Source organism: Falco biarmicus, chromosome 8, assembly GCF_023638135.1.
Source record: "Falco biarmicus isolate bFalBia1 chromosome 8, bFalBia1.pri, whole genome shotgun sequence".
NCBI classification, from domain to species: Eukaryota; Metazoa; Chordata; class Aves; order Falconiformes; family Falconidae; genus Falco; species Falco biarmicus.
The window spans coordinates 21,049,111-21,071,469 of NC_079295.1; the positions used below are offsets into that span (position 1 = coordinate 21,049,111).

General features: G+C 36.4%; 1 protein-coding gene across 2 annotated transcripts in view; it reads right to left on the reverse strand.

Moving 5' to 3' along the window:
• RAPGEF4 (Rap guanine nucleotide exchange factor 4) overlaps window positions 1–22,359 on the reverse strand; it is a 157,254-nt gene that overhangs the window by 118,982 nt on the left and 15,913 nt on the right. For both annotated transcript variants that reach the window (XM_056349501.1, XM_056349500.1), the window contains exon 4: window positions 14,971–15,117. In XM_056349501.1, the coding sequence (XP_056205476.1) occupies window positions 14,971–15,117 (147 nt within the window). The remainder of the gene's footprint in view (window positions 1–14,970; window positions 15,118–22,359) is intronic.

A 22,359-nucleotide genomic window follows, 5' to 3' on the forward strand; every position in this document is an offset into this window, starting at 1 on the left:
CAATAATTATTACAAAGGGTCATTGTGAGGCAGTGCCAATAAAAAACTTAATTTGCTTTAATTTAAGTTTTAGCAGATATGCCAAAGATTAATGGAATGCAGGTTGCACCAGTTTATGCTGTGGTGAATTTTGTCCTGGCACAGCTAGGAATAACTCAGGAAAGAAATGAAAACAGGTGAGTAAAAGAAAAATAACTGGAATTTTATATCCTTGCCAGTACCTTATTTTCTAATACACTTTTTCCCCTTCATTTGGGAGTGAATTTTCACAATTGATTCTGAAGACCTTTACAATACCAGAACTGCAGTAATTTTCCACTATTTTCCATCCAATCCACATGGATGGCATTATTTTTACCATCACTAATCATTTCAATTCAGACCAGGCTGTATCTAGCACCATGTCCTAAGGTACCTTACAATTAGCATAAACCCAAAAATACTTGGAAATTACTTTTCAAGAGTGAAGCAGGAAACATTGCTACAGTTGGATCAGAAAGTCTTCACTCATAGTTAACAGAAACAAATCCGTAAAGCAGCAAAACAGATTTAATCAGAGTTGGAGGCTTTACATGTGGGTTGCTGTTTTTTTTCTTTTAATCACTCAAGTAGTAGAAGAAAGCAATGTAGTAGCTGTCACATATTTTAGTATCAGTAAAATATTTAATAGCCATAGTTCATCTTAAAAAAAGATAATGCCTTGGGTAGAAGCACTGTCATGCAAGTTAACAACTGGCTAAATGACTGCAATCAAAGATAACGAAACGTGGCAACACAAAAAGGGAGGTGTCTAAAGAAGTACTGAATGGCTGGGTTCTGATTTTTTTTATATTCATAATCTCAAAGGGAGAATAAACAGCTTGATAACATATTATGAAAACACTAAATAAGGAGAAGATAAAAACACTGGACAAAAAATAAATAGAATAAGTCTCTCGGGAATTAGCAATGCTGAGGAAAAGATCCATTTGGAAAAATTCAATGGAGACATCATTTACATAGAGCTAGTGAGTGAGCAAAGTCTAGGAAGCAATAATCCTGAACATAGTTGGAGTATACAGCACGCCTCCCACTGCCATCATTTCTAGCTCTGTATAGATATTTAAGTAACTTCAACTACAGTGACAGTCTTTATTAATACAATAGCAAAATGCTGTTATCTCACAATTATCAAATTCTGGCATGTAACACTGGCAGCAAACATCAGATTAGGTATGCTCCAGATATACATGAAAGATATCATTTTGTCTTCCAGAGAGCTTATACAAAGCAGCACAATGACATTTCAGGAAAACTGAGAACAGACATGTAATTTTGTAAAATTTTTTGTTGTTATGACAAAACATAGACATGACCACAGTGTGCAAATAGGGAAGCATATAAGTACTGAAGACAGAGAGAAATCACCTGAGGGGCAAGAAAGCAGTACAGACAAGAACCAAAGAATGAACTCCAAAAAAAATTTGGAGGGGAAATGAGAATAAATTTGTCAGTAGCATGGGATGCACTTGACTCTGGAATATTTCTCCAAAGGCAGCAACCATTCATGAGCCATTTGTCATGGATACTTATAATGTGCAAAGACAAAACTTTAGAGAACATACCATAGCTCTCTGGAGGGGAGATGGAGAAAGTGATGGCGTGAGAGAAATGGAAATCAAGATCTCATTAAATAAAGACTTCATTTTAGTTCCAAAAGAAGGGACAGAACCAGTCAGACATAAGAATGATGAGGAGGAACCACAACAGGTTTTTATTTATGCAGTATGCTATGCTGTTATGGTCCTTTTTTACAACACGTAAACAGTTTATCAAGGGCACTTTATAAGCTTCTCTGAAATAAGCAGGTGTTTGTTACAGCAAAAGTCAGGAGACAGTATGTGGAGCTTTATGCCACAGGCACAGCAAATTCTACTGTCCATTACTGCAACGATATGAGTATAATTGGACAGGTTTGGCTTAAGAATATTGTGCCTTTCTAGATACTGTTAAAAAAGTAAACAACTTAATGGAACTGAACCATCCTGTTTTGAGATTCCAAATACTGTTCCATGCCACTGCTCTCTCACCATGCAGAATATCTGAGAAAATATCTTCCCTCCACTTCTCTTATGTGGCAGTTTGTGATTAATGCCTACCATAAATAGACAAGCACTGCTGTGACAGTAAAAATGCCAAGATAAAGGTGCCACTACAGAACACAGCACACTCATGAGCAGTAGTGAAGCACATAACCTGCTTACAGTTTGAAAATTTTACAAGCAACATTAAGAGATTTTCTTTTCTATAGTACCCAAACTTCCATAGATGTTTCTATTTATTTTTATCATGCTAAGCAATCTGATTTTGGGGACAGTCAGATGGGCATCTCATAGCAAATTCTACTCACACAAAGCAAGCCATTTAAAAATGTTCATTTAAAAAGAACACATCTAATATAAAGATAGCATTCATTATTACTTTAACAGCTTTCAAATTAAGAGTTGCATTTTCCTTCTGCATAAAGCCCTTTAGCATATTAAATTAGTCATTTTAAACTGTACACATGGCAATAGCATTATCAGATAATGAAGATATGCATATGCAGACTGAAATAAAGAAGCGAAAGTCTTAGCAGTAAAGGTATACTTAAAAGGAAAAAAATCAACAGAAATGTTAGTTGTCAAGGACGGAAGAAACATGCTAAGGTTTTGCATTAGCTGAACACAAGAAAGAATAAATAGTCAATCACACTATTTCTTTTTAGACATTTGATATTATTTTTACATACACATACTACCACAAAGGGTGAGCTCTGCCACTGTTCTCCCTCAGGGGAGTAGGGAGATAGGAAGTACCTCTCCATCTCCCTGCAGAAACTGTTTGTAACAGAACAGCATAACAAGGGCTGGTTTTTGTGGGTCTACTATTTCCTCACTCATTATAAAGCATAAAATTCATACTAGTAGTATGAATCATTTTGTTAAATAAGGAGGCAAAATACAACTCATAGTCTGCTTCTGGATATCACAACCATTCATTACAGCTTATTCAATACAGATTAACTCAATTCCCATCCAAAGACATTGTGCAGTTAATGGATACCAGGAAAGGTAATTCACCCACCATTCTGTAATGATACTTGGATTAACAGTATGGGTGTCCATCTAAAATCAATCCCTTAGAGAATTCTTACAGTAGTAAAATCCATATTCCTACCATTGGTAGGTCTCAAAGCATTTCCAGGATTTCCTGTGCCTCACACCTTTACATGATTTTAGAGTACAAACTTGACAACAATCCATTCAAGTATCACTACTTGTGGGCTGACTAGTATGCATCACTTTCTGAAGTCATATCAAGTAATCCTTCAGAAAGGTTAAAAGGCAGAAAAATCTACATGCTGTTGTTAAAACAGGAAAAGTCTGTCTCGGAATAAAATGACACAAGGTACATTTTGTATATGAAATTAGATAGAGGTAACATCCTCTATAAGGCAACTCCATACGACAGATGTATGTAAATACATCAGACAGAAACAACCTGCAAAAATGAGAGTACTGGTGTGAACTTCTGCTGTAATCTCAAAGCATAGAATCTTTCAACCATAGCAAAGCAACAGCATAGGTAAGTGCCCCAGCTATTACATACTCAGATTGAAGTGTAGCTCTTCTTTGATAAAGCATCATGTAAAATGGGTACCTTTTCACTAATCAAATCTACTCCATCAGCATATTCAGACGTATCTGCTTAATTGTATACACTTTTACTACATTTCACTCCTTCAGCTCTGCAGAGCAAACGTGCTAATACTGAGTGATGGCATAATTCTCACCAACCTCAACAGTGCAAGAGTTATTTCCTAACTGCTTGGGGATCCCCAGTTATCTAATAAGGTCTGAATGTCACAGACAAACCTAAGGAGAAATAACAATGAACTCTTAACCAGAGATCAACAAAATTGGCACTAAATGCTAGCAGGAACAAAAGCAGAAAGAGAAACCATATTCATAAATCTGTGGGAGAGATGTATACCAGAAAACTGCCCAAGAAATGATGGCAGAAAGAAAAAAGGCCTTTGAAAAATGTTTCATGCTTCTGGAGAGGACACAGGCTTGAAGGGTATTGGCAGAAAGAAAGAAGAGAGAAAATAAGCCTGTACTGAGCTTTTAATCTTCCCTTAATTGTACTGAGAGTCTCCAGCATTATCCCCAGAGAGAATTAAGCATAAAAGCCTAAGTCACTCAAACAAGTTCCCTTATAACTCAGTCCTTTCAGAACAGCATGACTTATTTGAAGGACTCAGTTTCTCAAAGACTAGGTCACAGAAAAACCGTATTGTCATGCACATGTTTATTATGCTTAAACAAAATTCTTCTACCCGTTTCCACTAACCTGTACTGAACATCTGGATAGGGCTTTGTGGAAATTAATAAAGTTTGTCTATGTTGGAAAATTAAGTGGTTAATACTTCAAGAAAATGGTTTGCATTGGTAGTCAGAAAAGATATTTTTCAAAGGTCAAGAGAGATATTGAATGCAAAATTAAATAGAAATTACCCAGGAAATGGTCAGAGGTTGAAACACAGGCAAGCTGAATTGTATCAATAAGTACTCAATGCAGAATGGCAAGGTTTAATTTTAAATGCTAATTATTTATCACCCCCAAACAAATGTTATAAAAGCCTGGCCTAAAGCTAAGTACAGCATCTAGAAGGACAAGATTATTTTATCAGTGTAACCTAAAATGAACAGAAGTAAAATTCAGTCAGAATATATTTAGTGTATAATCTTTTATTTGTGAGTTTCAGTTTTCTTTTAACTTCTTCATTTGAGATTTAACTGCTGAACTCTGCTTAAAATAGTTCATAGGAAATACACACTAATGGTCTTACCTAATCAGGCATGAGACGAAGGATAAAGAAAATGAGCTTTAAGCATCACATCAGACTGATGCTATGAATCCACAAATTCTGATAAACCACTGATTTCAACAACAGGCTTTAAAAGAAATATTAGCTGAAAACACAAGTTCTGTGAACATCCACTTCATTAGAGTATAAAAATACAAGGACCACATGCCTTAGAAAGTCACCTGCTCTTGACTATTTGTGGCATAAACAATCATTCACCAAAAGAAAAGAAAATTATCTATGAACCGCTTGCTCCATAAATCCTCTTGAGATTTAAAGATCTGAGGGCCTGCAGGCCCCAGGGATGTTTCAGGCCTGATACTTTCACATTCCTGGTAAACAGATTTCCAGGAATTTTTTAGCACACTGAACTAATGGAATTAGAGCAACACCCACTAACCCCGAGAACTCAGGGTTCCACTGCTCAGATTGAAACAAGGATTGATTCAAGAGCAAGCACATGGGTTATTCGGGTTTTTTTACACCTCTTTCTCTTCTTGATATCTGGGACTGGCCATATCAGCACAGATGACAGGTTGGGCCCTGTAGTTATTATTCTCTGCAACAGGAAATATTCCATTTTCAGTTTCAAGTCTTTATATTTTCATTTTTAAGCGTACCCCTGGAATGCCTAGGGTTTGCAAGACTTTGATATAATTTACCTCAGTACAAGTATTGGGTTGACCACTTTGTTAAGCACTCCTGAACTACTACTAAGCCACAAAATCATTTGAATGATTCCAGCCTCATGCTCTCACATTGCATCAACTATGTCAGTGGACAGGAACTGTTACAGAAGGGAAGTGGGTAGAGGATTTAAACCTACTCCTAACAGCCTGTGCTGTATATTATACAAGGAGAGGGAGGCAATTAGTAATTACCTGGGTTGAAATCCCACAATGCCCATTGACTTCAATAAGGCAGGGTTTCACCATGGATGAAAAGAGGGGAGGAACCAGTCTAAAGGGCAAACACTGAGCATTACAGCTCTGATTATGACCAGAAAAAAACATCTATCAGAACTGTACTAAGGCAAGCAAAGGGCACTTTTTTTGAGCCCATTTATTAATCCATATACCTAATAAATTGATAATGTCTGGGGTTTAACTTGTTTTGAGTTTTAAGGTGTTGAATGCTCACTCAAGGGAGTGCTTCCTTAAGGAAGGAGCAATTTACATTCCACTACATAGGACTCGCTTTCCTTGCTTTTCACAATTTTTCACAAAATTTTTATAAACAAGAACAAGACTGTCAGAATAAAAAATAATCATATAATGGAAAAACCTTGCTTTCGGCTTGTTAATCTGCATAAGATCTTCTACTGCCACAGATCTTGTTGTCAAAGACTTTTTTAATGCCAGCAGGTTTAAGCTAATGGATTTTTAAAATGTCAATATTAAAACATATCCATTGATCTACTAAATGGTTTCACATTATTTGCCTGACCCTTTATATAGCACAAGTAGAAAGCACCCATTCAAATGCAGCATACAAGCACGCATTCTATAGGAATGCCTTGAAGGAACACATAACCATATCCATTGCTGTAAAGCAACAAAAAATTTGTCGCTGAAAGAAAGCTTCTAAGGTCTCACTATTTTCCTCAAGAACCTGGAGGAAGCAGTAATAATAGATTAACCTCTTCTGTAAGGAAGAAAAATCACCACTCATCTGAAAAGAAACCAAGGATTGAGATGATAACACTGACAAGATCAGAAAGTATCAGTCTCCAAAATAATCTCATCCACATATGATCCTACAGTTGAGTTAAGGAACAGATAGTCTGTGTCAAATCCAAAAGTTTAGAAGTGTAAGCAAAGCCTTACGCAGTTGATCACTTTGGTATCCATTCTAAGGCAGGAAAGGACACTGCCAACCACAAATGCAGTTAGAACTAAAGCTCCAGGCAATTTGACAAGGCAAATATAAATTTAATGTAGTAATACATACACACAATACATAGTAGATAGATTACACACCCATTTCTACAAACAAATAATTGTGTTATGCATTTTTTCTCTGCGACAGATGAGAATGAGACACATATTTGATAGTTAATGTATATTTGGGAAAAAAGTCAGAAAAAAATTTATAAGCTTCAAAACTTACAGTTCTTCTGAAAGACATTTTTACCTAATAAAAATGAACTGAAGAAAGGCCAGAAATTTGCTCCCTGAAATAAGATTTTCAGGCTCCCAGTTGTTTTGCAATATATGTATTTGCCATTTAACACATCACACTTAGAAATACCACATTAAATAATACAATCTGCTGAAGATGAAAAGCAATTCCTTTGCTAATAAAAAAGCTGGTTATAGAAAGTGCAAGTTTGGCAGTAAAGCTTCAAAGAAAGATAGCAGCCTCAAAAACATCTGCAGACTAAGTGTATACATTTCAGTTTGTCAGATGTTTTTCTGTAATTTAAATATTTTAAGAATTAATCAAAATAATTTCTGTACTTGAAAATTGGATGAATTCATATTTTTCAACTTTACCTCTAACCATGATAAAATATGAGAAAACCAATAAAGGCATTACTTACCAGGGAGACTAACGGGATGTTTCTATTTCTTTTTATCTAAGAAGGAACCTCAAATAAGTCAAGCTTTCTGCAACATAATTTAAGACCCTTTGAAGTGTAAATAAACATATAAACATTTACAAAAGCTGTAAATAAGAATGACAATATATTTGTGCACAGTGTCTGGTATAATAGATTCAACAGGGGCTTCAAGCTGACGTGCATTACTACAGTGATACAGATTTGCACCCATGAGAAATGGCATGCTAGTATGATTTCAGAGAAATCAGATCTACAAAGCCTTATTCCACCTCCACACGGAGATCAGCGACACAGTTACAAAATGTTGCTATTGAAATAGAATAAGCTAGGAGACTGAAGTGCAAACTGATTGTAAGGATGACAGAAAAACATGCACCAGGTAAGTTTGTTGCAGAGAGACATGAGGAATGATCAGGCCTTTCCAATCAGCTTGTTATTTTTCAATCTTTTCAGTCACTTAAGAGGTGCCTGAAGCGCCTGTGCCTGTCACCATAAACCAAGAATAACAACAAAGAAAAGGATACTTAGAGAGTCAAAACTAACTGGATCCCTTGGTCTTCTGCAGAAGTTCTGCCTCACTGACATTACTAAATACTACATGTAATGGCACAGCAAATTATCTGACAGAGTGGACAAATATCGAGCGTAAACTTTTTAGTCATAATGCTATTATTTAGCAAAGAACAGATCATAGTAAGACTATCAAAAGACTTGTACACTTCTACCAGTGCATGTCAGGTCAAGAGAAAAACTGTGTTACTGAAGTGAAAAATCTAGTTCCTAGACATGTTTCTCCACTGCCAATGGCCAGGAAGGTTACCTTAAGAGATACGCTGTCATAAATAGCGTTCACAAATTCTGCATCCATTTTTTAAAACATGAAGCGATTAATATACCTGAATGAAAGCAGCAGTCACTGTGTTTGCTATGCTGACAAACATGGCTTGTTCTGATGTAAGTCTGTCTACTGAGGATAGAATGCCATTCCATAGTAATTTATATCTGCTCTACCAGACAGAGCACCACTCATTAAAATTAGAAATTGACAAAGCAAAACAAGAGAAAAAACCGTAAAAGCATATCACAAGGATGGTCAAAATCAATGTAACAGCAAGCACTAAAGGCCAGACGCTGCTCCCACTTAGCTCCACGTTTAGCAAAGCAATTTTACTGTATTCACCTGAAATATGCTCAATTCACACCAGCAAAACTGGGAGTGCAATCTGGCCTTCTTGGTATCATAACAATTTTGAAATTTTCCCCTGCTACTCACTTGCATGCTTTATCAGTATTAACACAGAAGGTATGAAGGTGTTATGTTAGTTATTCCCAAAGCTTTGCTCACATCTTGCCTATTCTGTGTTTACTGTCATATTCTAAAGCTAGGGAGGGGAGAAGGACTTTTTATATTCCTCTTTCTTCCATGTGTCACTCTAGGAAAAAAAATCTCCTGCTTGCCTAACCACTTCATTTGTCAATGTTTCTCACACTAGCTTGTTTCTTTGCACACAGATTTGAATTGGTCATCAACTGAAGATTTGCAGACAGCATAAGGCAACAGATTCCACACACTTGGGCCCTTCCACAACTTCCTTTTGTGTTGTATGCTGTATCTGATAACATGGAATATTTTTTCCTTATACTGACAAAATGGCTATTTGAGAGGTTGGTGAACACAGTATTAGCTACATTGCAAATACAGGCTCTTACAATTTGATCAACTTCACATTTCTCAAATAAAACCTCATTAGAGGAAGAAATCATCAAGGTAGAGTTTCAGCAGTCAATGGAGAGTGTGACAGAAGCAGGCAAATACAGCTGAGTGTTCCAAGACCACCTTTTTATACTTTTGTGAGTCTCCAAGCACTTCACTATTTTAAATCACATGATCACCCATTCTGTAAAGCTAAATATTCTATATTTTATTAACTATAGTTTTATATCTCTATTATGTTTCCCTATTGGAAATCAGTAAATCAGAGCAAAGACTTCTGCAATTGATTATGGGGCTATAAACTGGCAGAGTAGTATACCTTAAATCAAGCTGACAGCTCAAGGGTTGGACATGAATCTGATTTTTTGTTTGATTCCCCCCCTCTCAATATTTAATTTCTCAGATCAAATCTAATCTCTCACTTAAACTGGAAAGAATTTCTGGTATGGAATACTCATTGGTGAAAAGGTACATCAGAAACTACTGACATTTACATGAGATTCCTAATACTCCTTAAACATGTTGAAGCATTCAGGAGTCTAGCAGAGAAATAAGCAAGAACATTCTCAAGTAGCAATGTAACATGTATTTTCCAGCCTAAGGTGAGTAAAAGATTGCATCTCTGAAATGCTGCCTACTGAATCACACTGCAAAACACCTACAAGAGATTCAGTAACATACTTTGATAAATAATGTACTTACAGTAGGGCCATATGGATATAACAAAAAAATCCTTACATGTTCATTTTCATTAACATTTTACAGTGCTTTCAAAATCCCTGCTGCCATAATCCTGACACAAAAAATGAGGTATAAGATTATATTATACCTTGATAGAAGGGATATGATTACATACACCTTAAAAAGACAAACTGGTATTACACGCAAATGCAGTAAGAGCTGTGGTCTCAATTCTGATGAACTTAAGCCTTATTTAGAAATCTCAGGAACAGTGCTACAAAGTTTAAGTCAGCGTGCCATTTCATACACGTATTTCCTACACCGCATTCCATCAGAACAGTATGTAAGATTTCTTCTGCTCTGACAGAGGATCTGTTTTTAAACTAGCTCATTAAAAACTAACATCCACAGTGTTCAGAAAACAAAGATGGTAAAAAAGCTGCTTCTCCCAAAGCTATCTTTTCAGAGCAGTGAAGTCTGCTACAGGCTACTGAATTATCATCAGATGAGCAAAGGCAGGAAGCAAGTTACGCTACATTTTATCAGACTACAAGACGCATAAGTGCTGCTGAATATGAATTAAAACAAATTAAAATATTCACTCTGACCTTACGGGGCAAGACTCCCTCTCTCCAAAGTTACTGTATACCGAAGTAATAGTTGTTCTTCATTTACTCAAGATCAAATGTTTCTCAAGGCATGTTCAGTAACTTCTAACATAATCTTATTCCACACAAAAGGAAATTGGTTATTTGTATGTTATCCAAGGAAGGCTGAGTAATTCACTGTGGTAGGAAAGACCTCTAAAAATAAGTCACCTCTCAGCAGATTCACTCCCTTCCTGTCTGGGTTTGAATCAGTTTGCAACTGCATGAAAGCACAAATCTTGAGGATGAACTACAGAGAACTTCTGTAATGATAACACTACTGAAATGGATGTATTTCACTCCTCCTCTGCTTAAAAGAATCCAACTATTAGGGGTGGAGCAACCCAGTGACCCAACAGGATGTGCATGACCAGAGCTCCTCACGTGTAGCCTTCTGCTTTCATGTTTATTTTTGGATGTGTTTTCCTTTGTGCTTTGAAACAGTTTTTTGGGCAAGGTAGCTAGCACCACACTCAGTGATGCTAAAGAGGGAAAAAGCAAGTTATCAACACAAAGAGTACCTCGTCCTATAGATTCATAGAGCACCTTGGAAGTCCACAGTATTACAACAGTGATAAATAACTTTTTTCATGTTTGCTAGTGCTCTTCAGAGATGAAAGCCAGGGGCAATTGCTGCATAAAAGCATGTCACCAGTCATTCCCATAACCTTCTAGAGCTTCTTCATCAAAGAACAGTATTCAGCTGTCTGAGAACCTAACCAGAGATTCCATCATCTCCAATCTGCTAGAGCAGCCATTGATTGAAAACAAGTCTCCAAGGATAAGTAAGCTTAGAAGTTCAACCTATGTTCCCGAACAGGATACTACTTCAGCAGACAGTCATTAAAGAAAAGACTAGGCCATTTTAACTGGTAATGGTTGTTATCAGGACAATACCTTTTGTTTTGATCAGCATTCCCTGACTGTTAAAAATGAAAGTCATATAAAATATTTCTGTATTTAAAGGGTTGATTGAATATGTGGTTCTGTGTATTACAGAAGGCATTTTACTACATTTTTAATAAAGAATATCCTATCTTTTCCTTAAACAGTATTTAAATCTATAAAACTGACAGAAGAATAATGATAAAACAGTCTGCTCAGAAGTACAATCTCCTTTCAGGTACACACGCAATTATAATTTGTACTCAAAGAAATTAATACACTTTGCTGTATATTATGGATTAAGTATGTTAATAAAGCACACCTGGTCTGTGAAACATTCTATCAATACAACTGTTTCTTAGAGACAGCTAATACATGAAAAAGTTACTTTTCAATTTAAACAAAACTCAGAAGAGTCAGTAAATTCATAATATGAAGTTACAGAGATTCTGCAAAGTCTTTCTACACTTAGAAATAACTAAAATAGATAGGTATTATATCTTTCTCTCTTACAATCTAGTCTCAGGATTTGTAATGAAAATTTCAAAAGAAGTATATATGCATATTTATTTGTCTGTAAAGAACTGCATAGATTTGGGATAGAAAAGCATTTGTTGCAAACACAAACTTCATCATCAATAGGTTTCTGTGTTAACAAATTTTTACTATAAAGGAAGATAGTTCATAGCTCTTATTCCTATCATTTCAGGTTAGCTGCACAATAAATTAAAGTCAGTACTGTATCAATTGATACCAATTCATTTTCCAAGATTATATTCACAACCTAAAAATAATATTAAACATTACAGTCTTGGAATTTCCATGCTCTGTAGGCCAAAAATCTTTCATCAGCTAACAGACATTTTTCATTTGTTCTTTCCCTCAAAAGAGAGAAAAAAGTAAAGTTTCCCTGAAAGTGCATTTCAGGGGAGGGAGGTAACCCAGAAAACTTAATTATATGCAAAATGTATTTTTTTTTTTTAGTACTATTATTAATCATAAAAATCCTACATTCATAAAAGCAGTAACTATTTTAAGAATTCCGACCCTACAGTTTATTTAGATTGTTCTTAAATTGCAGTATTGCATTATTCAGAACTATTCAACAATTTAACAGAGCAACTACTTCCTTTTGGAATTGACTCCTCACTGTCTGGAGAGTTGAAATGTGTATGCACTAGATTTTAGTTTTTACCATATCTGGTAAATGACACTGACAATGTTGCCTTTTCCAATTTTTTCCATGATACCACTGACAATAAATATCTGTGATCCACTCTTGACTTTTTGTGGGTTTTCATTAAAAACAACAAAAAAAAATTTAACTGAACAGCACAACACTGTGTCAATAACCATTTCCCCGTACGGTCTTTGTCACAGCAAATATACTTGAATCTCAGGATAAGGCAGACAAAACACCACAACATCCATAACATAACAAAAAGTTGCCCTAAAGAAAAGTATGTTCTTTTCTTCAGATAATAATAATAGTAACAACAACAGCAACATACTACTGCTGCTATTGCTAGTATCTTTTGGGGAAATTTTCTTCAATAATCTTCTGTCTGTTTATTATACTTTAGCTGCAGTTTATGTGCATTTTGGGACTAGTAGATTACAAGGAAACAAATATTACCTTGAAAAAAATGAACAACTTAATTCTGCCTCAGACTAACCAGAAAAGCCATATATTTTGTGCCATAATTTTACACTCACTAATAGCACAGGGATAGCCTCCTTGAAAGAAAGTACACCAAAATACTTTAAGCATTCACTGTAAAACTGCACAAAAGACAAAGAAACACCACAAAGCTAAATTGTGGTCTGTGACTGACACCTGCAGCATCTGTGACATGCTCTACCACACAATTTCATAAAATCAGCACCATACAAAATGCGTACTAAGGCTTCCTATGATAGCTCCCAGCTCCCAATACTTTCAACACATGAACTTTTCCAAAAGCATCTATGATCAAAAAACTCATCAAAATCAGCAAAACTGTTAGACATAACATTGTATTAGTGATTAAAGAGCAAATCACATAAGCATTTTTGTTTTAAAACAACTTTAGGTTTGTTTTAAGGTTCACAGTTTTTAAGAAGGGAACTTAACTTCCACTCCCCCAGTATTTCTGATAGGAAACTTAACATCTCTGAATGCTTACCAGAAGTCATATACATAGCAGAAATTACTCTGCTTACGCCAATTAAAAGTGAATTTAAAAAAATAGTCTTGAGAAACCTACAACTGGATTTATTCTCCTCCATCATGAGCTTGTAAAGCACTATCCACATAAAAATTTCCAACCAGCAGCAAGCATAGTATATGTTATATAAGCCAGTGGTCTCATCTGTTTTAATCTTTTAATGCCAGGGTCTAAAACTATAATGCAGTTCCTGTATGGAAAAAAGCATTAACTGCAGAAAAATACTGCACTGTGAATTTCTTCACATTTGCTATAAGACTTTACTAGCATTTTTTTTAGCTGTAGACATTAGCCATAAGTTGTACCATTTTTTGGGTATGCAATTCAAGGATGAAATCTGGTATTGTCAGAGCAGAGACTGTTCAGTGGCAAGCACATTTAATTTACACATAGTCTTGCATGCTTTGACCACGCTGCACCTTTTCAAGGCAACGTATTTGCAGACAGGTGATACTAGTGCCATTTCCTCAGTCAGTATAGCTACTTGTGGATTTGCCTTTCTTTCCGATTGCCTTACTTTAGGTACTGCTTTAGGACGATTATTTGGAGTATAATACTGCTCACTGCTTTTTCTCAGGAAAAGAGAAAGCCAAAAAAAAAAATCCATCTGTCTGCACTTCGGACAGAAGCTGAACAAAATGCTACAACCAACATCTATGTCTTAAACAGTGTCCCTAGATCTGCAACTTTATGACACTGTCACACCATCTGACAGCTCTAAACAACATGTAAATATGTACAGTCACCATTTAAAACAAGCTGGCAGCATAGGCCAGGCCAAGAGGATGCCTTCCAAATTCCAGAACTTTTTAAATCAAGTGTAATGCTTACAAAAACACAAACTGATTGAAGTTCAATAACTTTGCACAGTAACGTGTTAATGAAGTCTTCTCAGTGTGGATACCAAAGTACACACAGATTACAAACTGATAACCTCAGCAGTATGTTCTCCACAAAGGAAAGTTTTAGGGTAATTCACATACAGTCAGTAACTTAATTTTTAAGTGATCTTGATCCATCTGCAAATTCTAAACCTCGTACAGCTGGTGATGAGACAGGAGTAAAGGAGAATAATTTATAATACCAGAGTATATTAAGGATAGACTCTCCTCATAAGCAAGTTTAAGGCCAAGAAAGCAACACCTGCAGTATACAAATGAATTCCACTAATGCTACCTCATTAGAAGAAGTCTGCAAGAAAGAAATACAAGAGTATGTAATCATGCAGAACGTGAAACGCTAAGAAAAAATAACTTTTTATCCAAACTAATTTAAAAGAATTATTACCTCGCTTACAGTATAAATGTGCTTATATTTCATTATAAAGACTTCAAACATTGTATCACTTTTTCTGCATAAACTGCAAATAAAACTGAATTTACCTCCCAAAGTGCTTTAAAGTCCTTCTGCTCAATTCGAAGGAGCTCGCTATGTTCTCGGGTAACGATAGTAGCATGGCGAGGAGTGTTATCCAGAATGGACTCTCCAAAAGCAGTTCCTATTCCCAAAGTGCATATTGTCACAGCATCCTTTGAATCAAAAATAAAAGGACATTAAATATTCCGGGATGTTTTAAGAGTCTTTATGTCGCATTTTCTAATAGCACTGCCTCATGGTTTTCCAGCAATTTGCTTTAAAAGAATATTAACTAAAAATGCCAACAAAAAGTCAATATGATGATTAACAAAACATGAATCTTCAATGTGGAAGCAAGCATTACTTCCATTTTCTATGACCAGTTGAAATAGACACTTCTGTCTGCAAAGCAGAGAACACAAAAGTCACCTTTATCTTTGGAAGAAGGTTATGACCTCTGTTCATCTGCCTCTAAAGACTGTTGCAATGATGAGATTCTTTAAAAATGTGAGAGAAATCAGAAATGCAATCTTGGAATATAAATTTCTGCCCTACATTGGCTACCCTCATCAGAAAGAAAAGGTGACAGTTATGTTTTCTCAGTAATCCTAACTTTCAATTATACTATCTTCTTGTATTTATAATGCATTTCTTTATTGTACAAGGTCTGTGAGCAACACAGTCGTGCAGTTCAACCATCTCAAATGTTAATGGATGCCTACCAATTAAGTGCCAGACAAAGAACAATAATATTTTCACATAAGTCAGAGATTTCAAGAGAACTCGAAGTCCAAAATAACCTGGAACAGAGGACTCAGGATGGTCCCAAACATGCAGCAAAGTCCACTTCAAAAAAGTCTGTATGAGCACATGCCATTCATGTGATGGAAAGATGTCTAAATCAATCCCCTTGGCCAGGAACTCCTCTGTAATAGTTCCAATATTAATTATGAGCTATTGTAGAAAAAAAATAGACTACCAGCAATTAAATAACTTGCTGATCAAGATTTTTAGATACATTTTCTGTTTTAGGCTTACAAGTTGCTACGTTCCTGAGTACAGGCTTGAAGCTGAACACTTACCTACATCTCTAAGTTGGGCCTTAACTGACTGTGTTTTGAGTAATGAAAAAAATAGCAACAGCATTCATAATTTCAATTGATACAAACTGCACCTAAGGAAATCATACACACACACAAATATACATAAACATATTAAAAATATGCTAGTTTTACTTAATACAACATTATAAATAGAATTTAATTCTAAAACTGATTCGTGAAACATCTACAAAAATAAAAGCAGAAGATTTTGCCATCCCATCTGCTACATCTTTGTGGCTGATAATCCAGGAGAGAAGCATGAGCATACTTCAGCATCATTTTCTGTATTTAAAATTGCATTGTTTTCCTTTCATGCATCTAATAAGTGGTAATAGGCAAATGTTATTAAGATCAAGTTAGTAGCTTTATAATTGCATTACAAAGACAAATGCCCATAATAGTCCAGTTCCCTGAACCATAGCAAATTGCTTTTGCTCAGATTTTACCATATAAAATTATGTGTTCAGGAAAACAAAATCAATTATGTCTCAGAAAGGATCTAGGAAGAATTTACCAACTGTCAGAAATAAATTTTCAAGGAAGGCAAATATGAACAGGCACTGTTTAAAAGAAAAAACATTTATGAATAAGCACCTAGGCACCTAAACAGAGGTCTCTATAGTCTATAGTAGAGGTTATAGACTAAAGTTGTGCCTTAACAAGCTTACCTTTCAGAGCTGAAACACTATATGCATGCTACTATACTCACAATTGCACTCAAAGGAGCTACAAAGAAAATGTGCCTACTGCTCACATGAAATTTGATGTCCAAGTCTCCAGTACATTATTCTTAACTTTCTAAATAAAGTTCCAACTTCTTTCTCATTCCCTTCCCTCCCTCCAAAAAAACCAAACTCTTGAAATGCTTCACCTTTTTTGATTCTTTACAACACTAAAGAGTATCTCTTCCAAGAGAGATAAGAGAAGAGGAGAAAAAGAAAGGTGTTGGTTAAGGAACCACTTTCTAAGATAACTTTTGATGAGGCAACTGTTCAGCCTGAGAAATAAATTAACATTGTGGGGTGTTAAGTCAAGGAACTGGAATGGTCCTATCTACATTCATTAAAGTAAAGTCCAGGCTTCTATCAAGTGAAAGTTCTTTCAGATTTTTATCCCAGCCAGCATTGCTCTCCACACAGATGAAGTTTCACAGCCAGCAAGGGAGCAAGCCCATCTGTCTTCTTCAAGACTTCAGAGATGCATCTTCCCTCTGCCCCACGTTCATGTATCTCCAGTCTCCCGGGGAATCAGGTGTGCATTTCCTGTTACACCTGTTAACCTTGCACTCAAGAACCTCCTGCTGTTCAGTGTAGACTTCAGGAGGATTGCTGGCAGCTCAAAACTCAGTTTGCTGTTCCCCTCTGCAATCCCAGAAGCAGCAGGGGGTTCCAGCTGCTGGTAACCAGCTAAAATTCACACAGCTATTTAAAAGGCAGAATTAGAGACTTAAAAAGATGAGATTGTTTCCATTGATAGCGGTCCACTGAACACACTATAAAATGGTAGCATTCACATCAGAGGCTGTTTGTGTATTCAGTTTCATTGACTCACTGGCAGGTGAGACACATGCAGTGAAAGAGCTGTTAAACTTCATCCTCACATCAACCTAAAACATTATTGAATTCGTAAGATCATTCTATGGAATGGACAAGAATGAGAAACAAGGATCTGCCTGACTCCCCCCACCATCACAAGGCACATCCCTACATGCTCCTCCCTGACTTGTGACACTTTATTTTCCAACGTGGCAAACAGAATTCTTGTACTGTGTGTAAATAAAACCATGGTGTCTGAAAGAGAAATGAAGAAAGAAAATAGGAAAAAAAAATTACAGGTTCTGGGTTGAAAGGGATTGGGGACTTTCCTTTGAAACTTTAGTTCATGCAATGTTTTGAATTTATAAGGGAGTTGATGTAGCCAGTTTAGTTTTAATTTCATCATTCTCTCACACCTTGTACCTTTATCTCACCCCTGCATCTGTGTCCCTCCAGGACTCCATACCATCTCCATGATTAACTGGAGCTGTGCAAAAGCTGGCATTTTGAAGTTTGCTTATTATTACTTTGACACAGTTCAGTTTGTCCTGAGCAAAAATTTCCTTTTATAACAGAGAAACCAAAGGGTTCACATGAACGTAAACTATCAGTTCTATAAATTCAATATACTATATACCTTGTTTGTAACATTGGGTAGGTAACAGCGTCAAAAAAAATAAATTCAGAACCTGTTCATAACTGAGGGTAAAGACCTCTTTCTGATAGATTCTAAACAGGCTGCATTTTCTGTTTATTTTGAAGGGGACTTACTGTTCGATTACCTCAACTGCAGTATGTTTCAGCCATTCAGAAAGGAAATCCTTATCAAACTGCTACTCCCACAATAGAACTGCAGTTTGCCAACATACGATAGGCCATCCTCTTTATACATAAGACAAAGTGATTTGCTCAAAGGAAGCATACTTCTAAGATTGTGACCAACTTCTCTCCTAGCTCCTAAGTAAAATATTTACAGACAGATTAATGGGACTGTAATAACATTCATTATTTCCATACTTTTCTATAGCTCTAAAAGCTACCTGCAATGTCTTGAACTTTTTCCTAGGTTACCTGGCAGACAGAAATGATTTCTCTATATTACCTTTCAATAAGCTAAATTCAAAACCAAAATTAGTACAACTACAACACTGTGGAGCTCAGCATAGGAAAACACACCCTGCTTCTCAGCTGAGTACTTGTGCAGCCAACCTCTGTGTCAGAATTGGTAGAGCAGTTCTCAAACCATATAATTTAAAGCTAGCTATCTTGGGCATATTTACACTACAGACCAGGGGTCCTCAAACTATGGCCCGCGGGCTGGATACGGCCCCCCAGGGTCCTCAATCTGGCCCCCGGTATTTACAGAACCCCCCCGCCCCACCCACCCCCAGCCCCGCTGGGGGCTGAGGGGGGAAACCAAGCAGCCGCAGATGACCGCCTGCCACTTCATCCACACGCCAGCCCGCTGGTTAAAAAGTTTGAGGACCCCTGCTACAGAATATAGCACAAACCTATGTCACAACTTCACATAGGTAATCTCCAAAATACAAAATTACTGTTTTCATGCACATATAATGGCATTTACATGCAGAATGCAATATTGCAAGGACTGTCCTGCTTAAATTCCCTTCCTTGCTTCCACTTCATCTTAACACATACCTGCTTTGTCCTCAGTTTCAAACAGCCAGGAAATGCTTCCCCCTCTTACAGGGACAGCTGAACCTCTTTCTTCACATTCTTCTCAGCAACCCCACCAACTCACTTGGCTTTTGATCCCCAGCCCTCTGCATCTTCCTACAACTGACACTGCTGTACCACCCAAGCACACACAGCTCCTCCTTTAAAGCTTTTCTATAAAAGGCTAATTGTTTCTAAAGTTTGGTCTATTTTTAAAAACTGATCAGCTCAAAAAAACTCCACTAAAAACACAGGCAAGACAAACTAGCAATATCCCCCAGCACATACACTGATTCAGCTGGCATACTACAGCAAAACTGCAGATCAAACTGCTATTTGGTCTTTGTCTTTCTTCTCTTTGTGCCTTCCTGTTTTATCAGATAGGAATATAAATCATAATCATTTGGGGTGAAAAGCTCTGAATCTAATTCAGCAAAACACAATGCTGCAGAATCTGAGAAAACTGTCACACTGATGCTTTTGTCATAATGCATTTATTCCCAGCTTTATGCTGAGATGTTACCAACAGTTATCTGTTAGAACTTTTGTTTTTAAAACAGGGTTTTGTTTTAAAAACAGGGTTCAAAAATTAAACATACACAAGGCAGTCAGCAGTATATTTACACCACCACCAAACTAGGAATATCTCTAAGAGTGCCTTTTATTACTATATACCTTGGTTGTAACATTGAGTAGGTAACAGTGCCAAAAAAAATTAAATTCAGAATCTGTTCATAACTGAGGGCAAAGGCCTCTTTCTGATAGATTCTGAAGAGGCTGCATTTTCTGTTTGTTTTGCAGGGGACTGACTAAGTCTTTGTGTGACTTAAGTACAATATTTATCAGGGTATTTGCTACAAATAAGTTGAGACAAGACCAACACAGTTCATTACACTTACCTCTTCAATTCATAGTGTGACATTTTTACTTTAAAAAAAAAAAAAGTGATCTTCAGTCTCTTCTTGATTGTTGAATACCCAGAAAATTAATAAATTTAGTATAGAAAAGAGTATAGAAAGCAAAAGCAGACCAGCCACCACTCAATGCACTAGATGAGTAATCCTGTCAGATCTCTATCCATTTCAATGGCAAATTAAATTACCACCATGATCAGCAGCAGCTAGCATATTTTACCACCGCAGTGGAACAGAACCAACAGTAACAGAGAAATCTGCTCTGGTCAAACTCTTTAAAACAGATATATTGTAATTAGTTGAATATGGCTTTCAAACTAGTCATTTTAGTATTAAACATTGACCATACGCCGTTTGTTATGTATTGTAACACTGCCCTCTTGTGACATAATACAGTTCTGCAAGCAGTCAGAAGGTTTTTCTACATACGTGAAAGCAAGACCTATCTATGAAATCCTAAGTATTCGTGTTTTGCTTTATTAAAACATTTAAATCAGTACATGGAATGCTTCCTCCTATCATAACAGAAAAAAATAGGTAGTGTTTATATTTCTCTTTATATGAATTCTTAACTTGGTCCTAATCAGTATTACTAACACTTTTTGTGAGAAATCACAGGGGCCTGCGTAAGTAAGCTAATGTGCAGCAAGAACGTGTATGAATTAATACTTCACTAGCTACATTGAAGCATTGATTCATTAGTGCTTTTAGATATAATTTCTAGTGCAAGATGTAACTACATGCCTCTGTAGGAGTAAAGGCCATTAAGACATTCTTAGTAAACAGCAAGTGCACAATAACTTACTGCATTTTTATAGGCAAAAGCTACCAAACACCAAGGCTGACTGCATAAAGAGATAGCACATGGTAGCTGCTACACAATGTATTTATTCCCAGGCTTGCTGAAATTTAACTCCCCTGGGCAGACAGATAAACACCTAGTAAAGCAGGACTAATTTTTAATCAAGAGAATTGATTTTCTGTATTTACATTAACACTTTAGGCATCAACATATAATCATATGATAATTCAAGCTGCAGGAAAACTCGGGAGGTCATTGAGTACAACCTCCCACTCATCTTAAGTATTAAAAAATTATTAGTCATGTCTTACATCTTTTTAAACAACAGAAACCTAAATACAAAGTTAGCTTCTCTCTTCCTAGGAAAGATGTCAGACTCTTTCTGTACATTTACATGAGACTCCAAACTTCTAAACTTGTAAACTCAAGCAAACTTCTGTATCTCTTCTGCTCTGTTGGAAGTTTCTCATTAGCATTTGTGCAATTTATGGTATCATAGTAATGGCAGAGCAATTAATAATTACTATGACATTGTGAATGAACTTTTGGCTCCTGAGTGCTGTTGTTGGAAAATGCGCTCCAAGATAGGTTACAAGCATCCTTTCATCTTCACAACTGGTCATCCATTCCTAGCTGAAATTTGCTGGCACAATTACAGCAACTGAGTCTGTCAGAGCTGCCTGCCTATGGAGCTACACTGTACTTCCTCCATCGTCTGGGTTTGTAGTGAGCACAGTAGGCAGGGAGCGCTAGCAAGTACTTCAAGCTCAAGAATAGCTAGTACCATGCCAACAAGGGGTACTGACAAGACTGGAACAGGGCACCTAGGAGGTTAAAGGCAGGACAAGGAGCAGACCAAGGAGGGACATTCTACAAACACCAAGCTGGAGGAAAACCAGAGAAAATATTAGACTCAAATACTATTTAGAAGTCTGCAACCACCAAACTTAACAAGAACTGGAATGGTAAATGCATGAGCTGCTGTCCTTTCGGCAGTGAGGCTCTATCATAAGAGAACTAGGCAGCCGTAAGAATTCAGTTCATTGTTCCTGTGACAAGGAAACATGAAGTTAAGAAATTACTGCAGAATATAATTTCTAGAACTACAGCTACATGAATTGTAGTTCTGCAGTTTCCTATTGGTAGGAAAATCCAGTAAACTTGAACAAGTAGAAAAAAAACATTTACATTACATTTCTTAAAAGGCTAAAATGGAGCAACACTCCAAACAGACTTTAAATTTAACTTCCTCATCCAGAATACTTTTGTGGATATATTTTTTTTCTCATTCAGTAAAGAACTTTGGACCTTAACAACAGCATAGTGCCATCTTTTGGCAAACACCAGAAAATATTCCTGATTGCTTTAGACCTGCACAGAAAAG